The 16,474-nt window shown below is 35.2% G+C and overlaps 1 protein-coding gene across 1 annotated transcript in view; it reads left to right on the top strand.

Moving 5' to 3' along the window:
• The window catches only part of LOC127657805 (triple functional domain protein-like), a 188,531-nt gene that overhangs the window by 116,965 nt on the left and 55,092 nt on the right, over positions 1-16,474 (top strand). Inside the window, exons 15-21 of the mRNA XM_052146720.1 lie at positions 2,878-3,073; positions 7,653-7,819; positions 11,923-12,042; positions 12,175-12,366; positions 12,974-13,123; positions 13,219-13,333; positions 14,421-14,536. Coding sequence (XP_052002680.1) covers positions 2,878-3,073; positions 7,653-7,819; positions 11,923-12,042; positions 12,175-12,366; positions 12,974-13,123; positions 13,219-13,333; positions 14,421-14,536 — 1,056 coding nt within the window. The remainder of the gene's footprint in view (positions 1-2,877; positions 3,074-7,652; positions 7,820-11,922; positions 12,043-12,174; positions 12,367-12,973; positions 13,124-13,218; positions 13,334-14,420; positions 14,537-16,474) is intronic.

The following is a 16,474-nucleotide window of genomic DNA, read 5'->3' on the forward strand; positions in this document are numbered from 1 at the left end:
GTTTGAAAAGGTGTCTTAATTATGCTCCCACCTAAGCTATCGAAGAAAGCATCCTATGTATCCTTCCCTGTTTATGCTTTCCCACAATGCTTCGTGGATAAGCTGTAAAGTATCGATTAAAGTAGTTTCAAATAATCCAAACTATAAAACCATTTTACTCAGAATACATTTTATGTATATTTATGCATTTTATGTATAAGAGTGCGTCCACTATTTTGTCCAGTGTAATATCACATGCTTCTAACAAACAATTGCATGTAGCAAATCATGGTTCACAGCTAACCTAAGTCCTATTGGCTGTTTTCCTTGTTTAAAAAGGCAACTTAAAACTGCATTTGCCAAATCTATTTAACGTACATAATGTCATGAATCGTTCACAATAATATAAGGATTGTGTATTATGAAAGCAGACAGGATCCATTTTGATTTCATGTTGAATTTTAAATGAGTTGTAAGCTCCACTTCGTCTGCAGAACGTCCCTCATGCCTTGCGATTGACCTCTGGTGGCTGTTATAATAGCTGAATGTTTTGTTCAGTGGAAACCCTATATGGGCCAGCTCTTTTGTAGTAGAAGTGATATCTCTCTCTGCAACATAATCCAATACAGATCAAGGGGTGTCACGTTCCATGGGGAGTTTTTGAGGGCGCTCACGTTCCACTGATAATTTGCTGATAGTCAGAAAAGGTAAAACTAAAGAGGACCTTTTCAAGGAGCATGTACTGTTACTATTGATATGGGTTCCCAAAACCATGCACTTACAGCATCGTTGGATTTACAAATGTAATTTCCAGTATGTGTTGGCTGGTAGGTGGCAATTGGTAGGGTAGGTGAGCACAGATGTGTTTCCAACATCATATGTGAGGTAGTTGTACTGTTAGCATTATTACTCAGAGAAGGGCGGGTTGGCTCCACAGGGCACAACAGTGGTTGTGTGATTTCCCAAGCGCTCCTTTCACACTTCAGAGAAAGCAGTTGTGTTCTGTTCTTATTCACCCTCAACTCAGGACAGCTGGGACAAAGATGGTCATGAACATTCGGGAATTAAGAGTTGTAAAGCAGACAGCGGTGCAGAGTGAGTGCTTTAGTCTTTTGACAGGTCACTTCAGAGGTTTATTTGTTAAAATCATGCTTTTTAACTATACCTGTTGCTCTGCCAATGGCAAATGTCATGTTTTGAACAATTAAAAGATACTTTATGCTCTTATGATGGGCTTATTGAGGACCCGTTGACAGTTGTTAGCAGGAATTGAATGGGTCTTGGCGGTTCTCTGGTGGGTGGGGCATCTGAGGAACCCCAAATGGTTCCTCGAGTATCTTTCAGTTTTACAGTGTGAAGTCTTGTTTTTTGTCATCTGTAGTGTTTTTGTGATTTTGTAATTCAAGCAAGGTTGGTCAGGATTTAATATGTGCTTTGTGTGGCTCCCTGTTAGTAGTGTGGATTTTTGTGCATGTTTTGTCTATTTAATAGTTGGCAAAGTGCTTGATCTTTGGTTACTGTTGCTCCTGGTTTTATCCATTTGTTGTCAGGACAACTCTTTAATCTCTCTTACCTGTGTGTTCAAAAGATGGCAGTGAACTGCTTTATTTGCAGGTGATTCTATGAATATTTTGAGAAGGAGTTACTGTGCTGAAGTTGTCTTTTGAAAACCATATCAGCATGTTTTCCGTACACAATCACAGACATCAAGCCACATTCAGGCTTGCTCGATACCAGCGACAGTACAAGAACCTTTTCTTCAACCTGTTCTTGTGTATAAACAATAAAATAAAAATGTATCTCAGACTGATTGACAAATTCATTCGTGAAATGGATTGCTGTGGACCATAGGCCAATGATAGGCTTGTTCAGTAATATGGATGTGAATAAAACTTTGACTTCTATATATGCAATTCATTTTGATTAATCGGAATTTCATTTAATTAATTTGATTAAAATGGTTAATCGGTTGACAGCCTAACTTAAAATATAGAACATTATATTTTATGATGTAAACCAATTTTTCATTAAAGAAATAGTTCACCGAAAAATTCATTTACTCACACTCATGTCCATTGAAACCCATATGACTTTATTTCTTATTCCTTTCTTATTTTTAATGCATTGGCATTAGTATTCCCGTGAGAATTTGCGTAATTTTCAGTGCTAAACAATACAAGTTCTCGAATGACCATTCTAGCTACTGTGAACAAGCTTCTCTCATAGCTGTCATGAACGCAAAAAGGACATCAATAAAAAAAAATTCTCAAAAGTTGCCTAAATTTCTCGTTGTTTCTTACCAAAATCTATCGTATGCCTTTTGAAGACTTGGAGTATGATGCATGACATTTTAAGCTTTAACCTCTTGAGACCTGAGCGTGACTGCTGTGTGCATTTGCCATTTCCCTTTTGTAAGTAGTAGCTTGTAATATTTTTTTTTTTTTGAAGAGCAGATAGTTTTCCTAAAAAAAGAAAGATGTCCTCATATGGGGACAGCAGGATGATACCTATCTATAGAAAGTAAGGTTTTATCAAATTATTTATTATGTTTCCAGGAGTGTTTATTCATGTTTTTGAGACGTTACAGACATTACAACTGATTGTCTGTAAAGCTGCTTTGGAACAATGTGTATTGGGAAAAGCACAAATAAAAATGATTTGACTTAATTATTCATTTGATTTGACTTTTATGTTACTATAGGGTTTTTTTTCTACTTTGGCAACTTGGCTCTTGTATTTCCACACAGTGGTGGAAATAAACAAAGTTCACAACCTTTTTTTGCTTACTGGTATCTTAAACAGACAAAGGGAGTGGTCGTTGTTTTATCATTTGTATTTCATGTAGATCAGTTTGGAGCTGTCATGATGTTGTTGTGTCTACCTGTATGTGTTGTGTAGGTAATCTCAGACCTGGAGTCGTGGAATGAGGAGCTCTTACAGCAGATGAATGAGTTTGACACTGAAGATCTGACGTTGGCTGAGCAGAGACTGCAGCATCACGCAGATAAAGCTCTCACCATGAACAACCTCACCTTCCACGTCATACACCAGGGACAGGAGCTGCTGCAGTATGTCACAGAGGTGCAGGCCTCAGGTAAGTGCACTCTCACTTGTATACAAGAATGAGAGGATCTACAGAAACATGGTTCCAGACATAGAACCTCAGATATAGCATGTTTTTTGGAAATGGTACTACAATAATATCATGGCTTTTGAACATGGTGCAACAGTAATCTCATGGTTTTTGGACATGGTACCAAATTAGTAAAACATTTTATTTATTTATTTATTTATTTTTGGACACGTTACCACAGTAATGTCGTCTGATTTATTTTCTTTTTTTTAACATGGTACCACAGTAATAATGTAGTTTCTTATTATTATTTATTTATTTATTTGGGACATTGTACCACAGTAATAATGTAGTTTCTTATTATTATTTATTTATTTATTTGGGACATTGTACCACAGTAATAATGTAGTTTGTTATTATTATTTATTTATTTATTTGGGACATTGTACCACAGTAATAATGTAGTTTTTTATTATTTATTTATTTATATATTTGGGACATTGTACCACAGTAATAATGTAGTTTTTTATTATTTATTTATTTATTTGGGACATTGTACCACAGTAATAATGTAGTTTCTTATTATTATTATTTATTTATTTATTTATTTATATATTTGGGACATTGTACCACAGTAATAATGTAGTTTCTTCTTATTATTTATTTATATATTTGGGACATTGTACCACAGTAATAATGTAGTTTTTTATTATTTATTTATTTATTTGGGACATTGTACCACAGTAATAATGTAGTTTCTTATTATTTATTTATTTATATATTTGGGACATTGTACCACAGTAATAATGTAGTTTTTTTATTATTTATTTATTTATTTATTTGGGACATTGTACCACAGTAATAATGTAGTTTTTTATTATTTATTTATTTATATATTTATTTGGGACATTGTACCTCAGTAATAATGTAGTTTTTTATTATTTATTTATTTATATATTTATTTGGGACATTGTACCACAGTAATAATGTAGTTTTTTATTATTTATTTATTTATATATTTATTTGGGACATTGTACCTCAGTAGTAATGTAGTTTTTTATTATTTATTTATTTGGGACATTGTACCACAGTAATAATGTAGTTTTTTTTTTTTATTATTTATTTATTTATATATTTATTTGGGACATTGTACCTCAGTAATAATGTAGTTTTTTATTATTTATTTATTTATTTGGGACATTGTACCACAGTAATAATGTAGTTTTTTTTTTATTATTTATTTATTTATTTGGGACATTGTACCACAGTAATAATGTCGTTTTTTTTTTATATTATTATTTATTTATTTATATATTTGGGACATTGTACCACAGTAATAATGTAGTTTTTTTAATTATTTATTTATTTATTTATTTGGGACATTGTACCACAGTAATAATGTAGTTTTTTATTATTTATTTATTTATATATATTATTTGGGACATTGTACCACAGTAATAATGTAATTTTTTATTATTTATTTATTTATATATTTGGGACATTGTACCACAGTAATAATGTAGTTTTTTATTATTTATTTATTTATTTGGGATATTGTACCACAGTAATAATGTAGTTTTTTTTTATTATTTATTTATTTATTTTGGGACATTGTACCACAGTAATAATGTAGTTTTTTATTATTTATTTATTTATTTGGGATATTGTACCACAGTAATAATGTAGTTTTTTTATTATTTATTTATTTATTTATTTATTTGGGACATTGTACCACAGTAATAATGTAGTTTTTTATTATTTATTTATTTATTTGGGACATTGTACCACAGTAATAATGTCGTTTTTTATTATTTATTTATTTATTTATATATTTGGGACATTGTACCACAGTAATAATGTAGTTTTTTATTATTTATTTATTTATTTATTTGGGACGTTGTACCACAGTAATAATGTAGTTTTTTATTATTTATTTATTTATTTATTTATTTATTTGGGACATTGTACCACAGTAATAATGTCGTTTTTTATTATTTATTTATTTATTTATATATTTGGGACATTGTACCACAGTAATAATGTAGTTTTTTATTATTTATTTATTTATTTGGGACATTGTACCACAGTAATATTGTAGTTTTTTATTATTTATTTATTTATTTATTTATTTATTTGGGACATTGTACCACAGTAATAATGTAGTTTTTTATTATTTATTTATTTATATATTTATTTGGGACATTGTACCACAGTAATAATGTAGTTTTTTATTATTTATTTATTTATATATTTATTTGGGACATTGTACCACAGTAATAATGTAGTTTTTATTATTTATTTATTTATTTGGGACATTGTACCACAGTAATAATGTCGTTTTTTATTATTTATTTATTTATTTGGGACATTGTACCACAGTAATAGAAGGCAGCAAGGTAATATAATGTTTTTTTATTTTTTATATTAGCACCATGGTAATAACATGTTTTTTTAATTTTTATATAAAGTAGTAGTACCATGGTATTCTTTAACGTGCCTTTTGGTACAATTTAAATACCATTCTGCAAGAATATGGCAACCATTCATTACTCTGTACCATCTGCTACAAAGGACAACTGTACCATAGTATTGCCTCTTTTTTAATAAGTGTGCAAACAGTCACATACTCTTATAGCACATCACTGAAGAACAGGTGACAGTGTGCGCATGGACACACACACACTCAGGGCACACAAACTCAGGTCTGTCAAGGGTCCTGTGTTAATGTGTCACTTTTTTTGTGAGTTGACGTCCCTTAAGCCTTTTGTGAACTAAAACACACACACACACACATACACAAACTCATCCCTGATGCCTCACTACAGTGATCTAGGGACCGCAATGGTTGGCTTACTAAAGCATCGCACAAACACACTCTGTTCCTCTGTGCTCATGCAATGGTAAAAGATCTTTGCATGAGCACAGAGGAACAGAGTGTGTTTGTGCGATGCTTTAGTAAGCCAACCATTGCGGTCCCTAGATCACTGTAGTGAGGCATCAGGGATGAGTTTGTGTATGTGTGTGTGTGTGTTTTAGTTCACAAAAGGCTTAAGGGAGGAGGAGTCACCACAGCTAAACGATAAACTCTAAAGCCAAACACAGTGGACCCAAGTAGACACCCGGCAGCCTGCCCTCCTCTCCCCCCAACCCAGCACTGTAATCCTATAGACTCACACTGCCTAGTAAAATCACTGGAAACACACACACACACACACACACCGAGATTTGACATCTGACAGCACACGCAGCCTGCAGAGAGCAAAACGAATCCTCATTTCAATTCTGGACATCTGTGCAGGCACATATACAAACGCAAAGCTGGAGCACACACAGAGCTTTAGCACAATGCAACTCTGGGCTACAGGTGTCAAATGTGAGTATGTGTGTGTGTGTGTGTGTGGAGGCAGGTTTAAGTGGTTTATGAGGACTTTTATGTATTATACTATAAATGTGGTTTATGAGGACATTTCTAGTGTCCCCATAATTCAAATAGCTTAAAAACATACTACACAATGTTTTTTTGAAAATGTAAATATTGAGAACGTTTTTGTGAGGTTTAGGGGATTGAATCTGTAGTTCCTTCAGTATAAAAATCATTGCTATGAAGAATCCTCATAATGATAGCTGTACCAACGTGTGTGTGTGTGTGTGTGTGTGTGTGTGTGTGTGTGTGTGTGTGTGTGTGTGTGTGTGTGTGTGTGTGTGTGTGTGTGTGTGTGTGTGTGTGTGTGTGTGTGTGTGGTAGGAATGTTTAGACCCAGGTAGCTTTTTGACAAGCTGGTTTTGTTATAGATCAGTTATGTTTTGTGTTGTTGATTACGCTTAGGTGCTCCATTTGGTTCTTTTTACTTTCATAATAAATGTCCCTGTTTTTGTTGTGCATGTTTCATCAGTGCATGTTATTCTGAAGGCAAAAATAGTTTTTTTTTTACATTTCCAACAATCCACGATCCCATCAAATCTGAACACATACATTTGTGTTATGCATATGTAACTTCAATAAAGTTAAATAAAGTAATATGTCTGTCTAGAACATGTGTGCATCATATGTCACCCCCAAATAAAAATAAAAAAATAAACAAATCATATTACTTTATATTACAGGTGTTACTTTTGAGTTTGTTTTTAATTCTCATTGTTTGCAGTGATGATTCTCATTAGATTTTCAGTACTGTAATAAAGTAATAAAAAGTTAATGTCTGGAAACAAATACGTTTTCGTTATAACTAGCATAATATAAAGGCAGTAGAGCAAATACTCTCACGAGGTCTAAATATTTCCAATTTCTATAATGTAATTTTTTCACATTACTGTAATGAGAATTGGGTGGAAGATTGTGCTGAACTCTCATAACAATGGCTTAATGTGAAAGACACAGTATGTCCTAAAATAGGCTTTAGTTTCTGTATTTTAAGTATAATTTCTCAATGGTTTGTTTTTCGGGGGAAATATGGCCTAAATGTGTTCTTGACGGATTGTTGAATGTACCAAAAAAAAACCTTTATGACAAAAGCTAGATTCAGTTTCATTCTGGTAGAGATTATTCACACCCTTGTGTTAGACATATCTCTATAGTATATGTCTGATGTTTTGTTTCCAGGTGTGGAGTTGTTGTGTGATCGTGATGTTGACATGGCGACGCGGGTGCAGGACCTGCTGGATTTCCTGCATGAGAAACAGCAAGAGCTGGACACAGCTGCAGAGCAGCACAGACGGCACCTGGAGCAGTGCGTACAGCTGCGGCACCTACAGGCTGAGGTCAAACAGGTAACATGAACACCCAGACACCCCAGCCATCTGTCTATCTGTTTGTCCATCCAGCCATCTGTCAATTGCAGGTTTAAATTCTTCTTCAGGTCCGCACCACTGCCCTTGAAAAAGGCATGAAAAAGGCATTAAACTAACATTTAACCAACCAGTCAGCAGAATATGGTAGTTAGTACGTAATTAAAGCACAGTACTGAGGTGTTGTTGATTTCTCAGTGTGGAGGATGTTTCCAGCTTTCAGCCATTTAGTGCAATTACCACAGTGGCTCTGAAACACCCACTCTTTCAAACCCTAATACACCTGAGCAAAACAACCAGACACTTTCCCCATCATGTTTATTAGGTGTCATGCTTAATTAAGCAATAGAGGTCTTATTTTAGAGGTGGAATTTCCTTCTCTGTCTTTACCTATACAGTGACGCAGGAATATTGAATGCCGGCTAAACCGAACCTGAACGTCAGACATGTCTCTGTACAGAAATGCCTCTGAAGCCTTGGTACATATATTTGATTATTACGTCTCATTATTGTAATAGAATTATAATAGGCAGTGCCTTCCAGCAACAATGACAATTAAGTTTATAATATTTTGAGGTAATGTCTACAGGTGGTGCCTTTGCTTTCAGCAAGCAAACAGTGCATGAATGCTCCAAACTGGACAACTTTCATAACACCTTACAATAAAGTTGTGGAAGTTAACTGTATGCAGTAGTTAACATGAACTTACAATGAACAATACTTTTACAGCATTTATAATCTTTGTTAATGTTTATTTCTGCATTATTTAATTTTATTACACATAGGTCATTTCTACACACTTGTCCATTTTCAACATTAAAATTTAAATATGTAAACATTGATTAAAGTATTATGAACTAACAATATTACACTTCAAAATATATATATATATTTCGGCCCATTTTTAAGATTTCTGCATTTCATTGTATTTTATGTAAATTATTATAAAGTGTTGCCATTACTGTAATACTGAGTGTGGTTTAGGTTCTCAGACTACATGCAGGAGCTGATGGGAAACAGGGCTGTTTTACTGTGCTGGGTTTGAAATGTGGAGGAGAAACTAGGCCAGGAGCAGCAGCTGCTAATCTCATTTTATCCTTTCATTTATTTGTTTATTTTAGTATTTATATATTTATTTTTGTTCTGACTGCTCTAGAGGAAAGAATGATTAGAGAAGCCGAGTTGCCCGTTTGGTTTAAGGCCTGACGTGGACACAGTTATTTTTTAGTGCTTGTGAAGTCAAGGTTTTGAATTTACCGTTTACCTTTACAAGACTAAATGTGTGTGTGTGTGTGTGTGTGTGTGTGTGCCAGTGTTATTATTGTCAATGAAAACTAAATGAAAACCTTTTTGTTAACTGAAATAAAAATAAAAGAAGAAGAAAAAAAAAACATTGAATTGAACAAAAATTTTAACTACATTTTCTTTTTCATTTTCTTAATTTGTATCCCCTTTTCTCCCAATTTGGAATGCCCAATTCCCACTACTTAGTAGGTCCTCGTGGTGGTACAGTTACTTACCTGAATCCGGGTGGTGGAGGGCAAGTCTCAGTTGTCTCCGCTTCTGAGACTGTCAATCCACGCATCTTATCACATGGCTCGTTGTGCATGACACCACGGAGACCCACAGCACTGGAGGCTCATGCTTCTCTCCGCGATCCATGCACAACTTACCATACGCCCCATTGAGAACAAGAACCTCTAATCGCGACCACAAGGAGGTTACCCCATGTGACTCTACCCTCCATAGCAACCGGGCAAATTGCTCAGTTTTTGTCTATAAACTGTGTTTTGCGTGCCATGTTCTATGTTTCTCTGCAGTTTCCTGTTAAAATGAACACTAGAGGCGCTTGTGTTTTACTCACTTTCACACAAATCACGACTACAATGGCTGATTATGACTTTATAAACACTTATTTTTCGCACTATTACTCACACACTGTAATGTTATGATATCAAAACACTAACTATGACATATCATTAGAAAAAAGATACATTTAAACTCTTGAATTATAGACTTATCATCATTTACGCACTTATTCCAATGTGATAAGCTTGTGCGGCAGCTCACCTGATTGGACTTTTGACTTTGAAGACTTCGGTTTGAGCCCAGCCAAGCACGCAAGCTGATATGTGAGTCCAAAGTGTCACAGAAGCGACACTTTTTATATTCCATTTGTTTTGAGGACCCTCTCGGTTTGGTTTAGGTGTTGGTTCAGGTTAACGATGTCTGTATCGTTTACCTCTCATTTGCTTTTATGACACTATCGATTATGTTTGAGTGTGTTTAAAGGGATAGTTCACCCAAAAATCAACAGTCTCTCATCATTTACACACCTCATGCCATCTCAGATGTGTATGACTTGCTTTCTTCTGCTGAACACAAACAAAGATTCAGTATTTAAAACTCTATCAGTCCTCACAATGCAAGAGAATGGGTACTGAAATTTTGAAGCTCCAAAAGGCACATAAGTGTAAGACCTTCAGTAAGACTCCAGTGGTTAAATCCATAACTTCAGAAGCAATATGATAGCTAACAGATCAATATTTAAGTCCTTTTTTACTATCAATCTCCACTTTCACATTCTTCTTCTTTTGGTTTTGACAGTTCCCATTCTTCATGCATATCACCTACTGGGCAGGGAGGCACATTTTACTCATTAAAACTTCCATCTAACAATCACCTTAAAAACCTCGTCAGATTACAACACACGCTGGACATTTCAATGGAAAACTGCTGTGAAGCCTGTAATAAAGCCCGTACTTTTGTTTTGCAAAAATGTCACCACGGTAACGTAATTTTTATGAGATCAGGCTGGAATAAACTAAAACAAATGAAAACAGACAGTTATAGACAGGGTTCCCATGCGTCCTGGAATTCTTGGAATTTTGCGACGCAGTTTTCCAGTTACGGGAATGTCATGGAAAATTTGAAAAATACCTAGATATCTTGTAATGTCTCAAAACTTTTGACTTTGTTGCTAACAAGGTTTATGTTACATGTACAAAAACATGGAAATGATCGGGACTCGAAATAGAAGTCAAATACACAAATTCGTATAGTTTTGTCACTTCTGACAACTGCGCATTGTGAAACAACATCAACGGTGAACTATCATGAATGAATCCATGTCACATACATTCTCTGCACATCTGCTTTCATCTCTGCTTTGCTCCATTGAAATAGTTTAAGTATTGACATCTAACTTTGGTATCATGTTCACCAAAAAACATTTCAGTTATACATTTAGACAACGATGACGGTCAGACCACTGATTTGAAAATTCACACTGGGTTGGTTGCATGGTGATTTGGCATTAATACCTGGGGATGTGAATTCATTTTTAAACACGAATAGAATAATGGAACCTAGTCATAAAAAGGGCATTAGCTATATAATGCCGAATGACATGTCATATGACATAGTGGGGAAAAAATATTGTTTTAATGCACAATTAATCAAAGTAAAATTGTGGGATTTGTAATCACACTGGACCATGGAGCAAACTGCTTATCTGGAGGTGACGAAACGAATGAAAAAAAAAAAAAAAAACAGAAACGCCAAAATAAAAGCTCAATTTAAATGGACATGTGCGTTTTTGCTTAAATATTACACTTGTTGGGCATATAAAATGTCCTGGAAAATTGTGCCTTGAAAAAAGTGGGAAACCTGGTAGAGTTATAAAAACTCTAAATTAAAAGAACAAAATAAAAAATGAATTCCAAACTGTAATAACACTGGTATATGCCTGTGTGGTGATTTTCTATGTGTTTATTAATGTGTTTATGTAAGAAGCAGGGTTGCGTTATCAGTCACTGGTAGAGTATCATCACTGAAGCAGGTGTGTGTGTGTGTACAGTGAGTCAGTGTATGTGTCAGGAGACGGCGTGGAAATTCACCCTAAAGGTGCAGCCAGAGAAGAATTCACTCTCACTTTCACCACTGATGCAACCCATCTCATGAAATCACTGTGAGTGATTACAGTCTCAAAAAAATCATGATATGTCAATATAGTTTTTTGTGTGTGTGTGTGTGCGCGTGTGTGTGCGCGCGTGCGTGTGTGTGCGTGCGTGTGTGTGTTTAAGGTGCTGGGCTGGATCCGTAATGGGGAGTCAATGCTCAATGCAGGTCTCATCACAGCCAGCTCTCTACAGGAGGCAGAGCAGTTACAGAGGGAACATGAGCAATTTCAGCATGCCATTGAGGTACCAATTAAACACTAACACTTTAAAATTGACAATTACCCTTTTAAAATATGCTTTACCAACTTTTGGACTTTTTTTTCTTTTACTTCATCTCTTTTTATCCTCTTTCACTTTCTCTATATTTTTCTGCAGAAAACCCATCAGAGTGCATTGCAGGTGCAGCAGAAGGCGGAGGCTCTGCTGCAGGCCAATCACTATGACATGGACATGATCCGTGACTGTGCAGAGAAAGTGGCGTCACACTGGCAGCAGCTCATGCTGAAGATGGAAGACCGACTCAAACTGGTTAACGCCTCAGTGGCCTTCTACAAGACCTCAGAGCAGGTGTGGATGTCTTTATGTATAATGTGACATAATTCTCCTTTAGCACTTGAGGTGCCTCCTTATGGGGACATACTCAAAGGAAATGTGGCTCGTAAATAAAGCACACTATGTTTTTGAATAGTGTGTACGTTTTAATTGTAAAAAACTATATTAAAAATAATTATGTTCCTATTAATTTTCTGTAAAAAAATGTTTATTTTTTTAATTTTAATGGGAAATATTTTCCCCCTGGAATTGATATTCAGAGCAATATTTTTATTAAACTTTAAGGCAAATATGTTTCTAACCATAATATATTGTTCAATTATGTCAAAACACTGAAGTTGAATAAATAAATTCACAATGTGACCAATTCTGGTAGTTACCTATAAAATCAAATCAATACTGTAACATTGTATTTTAATGTTGGTTCAGGTTATTGGAAGGTTTTTGCTTTCAGAATGGATTTTAGATTATTATGAAATAATTTTTTTCTTATTCAATAGCCACGTCATATTAGCGATACAACAGTTCTCTTTGAACAATGAATTCAGTTGATAGCTGCCTTGCTTGGTATCTGTGTGTTTGGTCATGTTATTGTTTGTAACTTCATATGTGTGTTCTGCAGGTGTGTAGTGTGTTGGAGAGTTTAGAGCAGGAATACAAGCGAGAGGAGGACTGGTGTGGGGGGATCGATAAACTGGGACCAAACTCAGAGTCTGACCATGTGACGCCCATGATCAGTAAACATCTGGAGCAGAAAGAAGCCTTTCTCAAGGTACGCAGCACATGCTCTCAGGTTATTTATGATAGTGTGATAGATTTGGTGCTTAATTGCAGATTTATTCTTATTGAGTCTTATTTTCTCCAAAGGCATGCACGCTTGCCAGACGCAACGCTGATGTCTTCCTCAAGTATCTACACAGAAACAGTGTGAATATGCCAGGAATGCTTGCACATGTCAAAGCCCCTGAACAGCAAGTCAAGAGTATGACTACATTCTCATTTTATTTTTTTTTTAAAGAGACAGTTAATCCAAAAAGGACATTTCTGTTATCATATACTCCCCTCTTGTCGTTCCAAAGCCATATGCTGTTATTTTTTCTGTGGATCACAAAAGGAGAATTTTTAAGGATCTTCGCGTCACATCTTTTTCAATCAATGATAGTCCAAAGTGACCACGGGCTGTCATGCTTCCACAGGGAACAAATGTGCAACAATATAATTTGGTTTGGAGCGGGTCATAGAATAATGAAATAATTGTTTTTATTTTTGGTTAAACTATTACATGAAACCACATTTAAGACTGAAGTGTTTAGAACTATGGTCCTGTGCTAGCTTTAAAGGGATAGTTCACCATTAATTAAAAATTATCTCATCATTTACTCACCCTCATGCCATCCCAGATGTGTTGGACTTTTTTTCTTCTGCAGAACACAAATTAATATTTTTAGAAGAATATTTCAGCACTGTAGGTCCATTTAATGCAAGTGGATGATGGGCAGAACTTTGAAGTTCCAAAAGCACATTAAAGCGATATGATAGGTGTGGATGAAATAGAGATCAATATTTAAGTCCTTTTTTATTATTAATCTTCACTTTTACATTCTTATTTTGTTTCACTTTCTTCGCACATATCGCCACCTACCTGGCAGGGAGGGAAAATTTACAGTACAGGAGGACTCAAATATTGATCTGTTTCTCACCCACATTCATCTTATCTCTTCTGAAGACATGGATTAAACCACTGCAGTCTCATGGATTATGTTTACTTATCTTTATGTCCTTTTGGAGCTTCAAAGTTCTGGCCACCATTCACTTGCATTGTGAGGACCTACAGAGCTGAGATATTCTTCTAAAATCTTTGTGTTCTGCTGAAGAAGAAAGTCATACACATCTTAGATGGAATGAGGGGGAGTAAATGATAAAAAAAAATGTCATGTTTGAGTCAACCTTTGTAGGAAATTGTAGGAAAAATCTCAGACTGTATCATTTGTAATTTTGCATGTGGCTCATGTGACCCCAGCATTCAGGTATGTTGTGTGGTTCTGATTCTTTGTCTCTGTGCTCTGTAGATATCCTGAATGAACTGCTGCAGAGGGAGAACCGGGTTCTGCACTTCTGGACCATGAGAAAGAGGAGGCTGGATCAGTGTCAACAGTACGTGGTGTTTGAACGCAGCGCCAAACAGGTCAGTACTGGTTCAAACACGATCTAGCCAGTAGTCTAGACCAGTGCAAAGCCGGTGCTGCATACAGATAGTCTAGCCAGACTTTTGAGTATCGACAAAAAGTGTGGTCCATTTTTCATCTTAATCTTGCCAAATACTTCCCACTTAGATAGGACTGACTGACATTAAGCAACCAACCACAGTTCATTTTGTTTTTAGGTGTCATTAAGGGATGAGTGAATCTGAAATTGATAACACAATAATAGAAAGTAACTCCTTCAAAATAGGATGTAGCAAATGGTTGTATTGACAAAACCAGAAAAGAATAATGCAGAAAATGAATTTTGACTTTGACTGGAATTTCAATTTTTCAAGATTTAATCAGTGCTGACAATTTCACAGATGTAACTCTGTATTCTGTTCATGGTTATCTAGTTTACTCTCTTGTATGGTTGCACGGTAGGCCTATGCTACGGTAGTATTGCAATACTAAAGCTTCAAAACAGGTATTTTTTAAATGGTAGTACTGTTAAAACGGTAGTACAGTAAGTTATGTTGAATGTGCGGTACTAAATATTATTTTCACTAAAACCTTAATATAAATCAGACCTATGTCTGCAATAACATAAACAAATTGTCTTTTCGAGTGGATTCCCCTTCACGAAGTGCCCCTTAAGAGCACAAAATTTTGTGTATAATTTCCCCCTTATATGGTATTGTTTATTTTTCAATGAGTGGTTTTCCCAAGCTTCAAACCTACACGTCTGAATCACAGCACGTTAATTTGGCGGCCATGTCTCCTAATGGATAATATGGATACAAATTTTGCAGAGTGAGATGCTTTTTACACAACACAATTCACATAGCGAGATTTTGAATTATTTTGGGTTTTGGCTGATGAGACCAGATTTCAAACCAAAGGGAGAAACTCCAGCAACCTTAATAAACACCCTTCGGACACATCCCATTGCAGAATACACACGGGTTAGTGCCACTTTATTTCACCTAAATGCTTTCTCTTAACATTTACAGATTTACCATTTCTCTGAAAAATTCCAATTACAAATGCATTGTTGCGGTAACTTCGCTAAGTTCACACTTATGATCAGATCGGTTTGATCACGTCCTGAGTCATGCGATCAAACCGGTGTGTGTGTAATCTACATTTGCACTGCTGTTTACCAGGAGACCAGGGCTGAAGCGGTTATAATAATGAAACAGCTGCTCAAAACAGTCTTTTCAATTGGACAATATCTTTATTTTTATGTTACCAACATTCAATTAATCACAGAAATAATTAAATAAAAGTTTAAAGCCTATTAGTACTGGCTGTTTTGATGCAGTGAAAATGAAGTGAATTCTGCAATCAAACAGGGTTTCAGAATACCCTTGAGTTCTTAAAGACACCTCACACCCTCTTGTGGACACAAGGGAAAATATATACACAGATCTGCTTTTAAAGGTGCACTCAGTATTTTTTTTTCTCTTTTAAAAAAATATATTTTAATTTTGAAATAATGAGTTAAAAAAAATAATGATGACTATCAAGAGATGAAGAATTCAAGCAGTACAGTACCCTTATAAAAGTTGTTTTAGTCTACATGGAGAGATTCCCCTTTTTGGGCCTGCCATGTTGAGATCACATGACCAGCCGAATACTTCTCACTTAATTTCACTAACCGTCCTGTTATTTGACACTTTTACTGACTGAATACATTAATCATGGCTGACTGTAAATACAACATTTCTGGCATCGGTAACTAAAAACTACTGAATTTGAATGATGCTACATTCAGAACACTAGATCAACAGAGGTGCAAAAAAATCCCTGAGTGCACAATGGCGGCCAAAGGTTTGCAATAATGTACAGATTTTGCTGTTTCGGAAGGAAATTGGTACTTTATTTCACCCAAGTGGCATTCAACTGATGACAAAGTATAGTCAGGACATTACTGATGT

Source organism: Xyrauchen texanus, chromosome 17, assembly GCF_025860055.1.
Source record: "Xyrauchen texanus isolate HMW12.3.18 chromosome 17, RBS_HiC_50CHRs, whole genome shotgun sequence".
NCBI lineage: Eukaryota > Metazoa > Chordata > Actinopteri > Cypriniformes > Catostomidae > Xyrauchen > Xyrauchen texanus.